The following is a 288-nucleotide window of genomic DNA, read 5'->3' as shown; positions in this document are numbered from 1 at the left end:
CGCCGCGGCAGCGTCCCCGGGACTCTCGGCCAGGGTGCCCCCGGCGCACAGCAGGGAGGCAGAGTCTGCCCCGTTGGCCTGTTCGTGGCTGCGCTCCACCAGCTCGTTGGTCTCCAGCCAGGACTCGATGCGGGACACCAGGCGCCAGCCGTTGCAGCGGAAATGCTCGCGGATCTCGTGCTCGAAGACCTCCACGGGTCTGCGCAGCAGCTGCATCATGGACTGCACCACCCGGATCAGAGTCATCTCGTTGTAGCAGAGGCTGGTTTCGCGGCGCCCACGCCAGCC

At 68.4% G+C, this 288-nt stretch overlaps 1 protein-coding gene across 1 annotated transcript in view; it reads right to left on the bottom strand.

Annotated features, from left to right (window-relative positions):
• Window positions 1-9: 9 nt before the first annotated feature.
• Window positions 10-288, bottom strand: part of UBE2O (ubiquitin-conjugating enzyme E2O) — a gene marked incomplete at both ends in the record, with an annotated part of 25,995 nt that continues 25,716 nt past the window's right edge. The window contains 1 exon segment of the mRNA XM_009074796.1: window positions 10-262. Within this exon segment, the coding sequence (XP_009073044.1) occupies window positions 10-262 (253 nt within the window).

The sequence above is a fragment of the Acanthisitta chloris genome, unplaced genomic scaffold (assembly GCF_000695815.1).
Source record: "Acanthisitta chloris isolate BGI_N310 unplaced genomic scaffold, ASM69581v1 scaffold8725, whole genome shotgun sequence".
NCBI lineage: Eukaryota > Metazoa > Chordata > Aves > Passeriformes > Acanthisittidae > Acanthisitta > Acanthisitta chloris.
The sequence above is the reverse complement of the archived record's forward strand: the minus strand, read 5'-3'. Positions and strand labels throughout refer to the sequence as shown.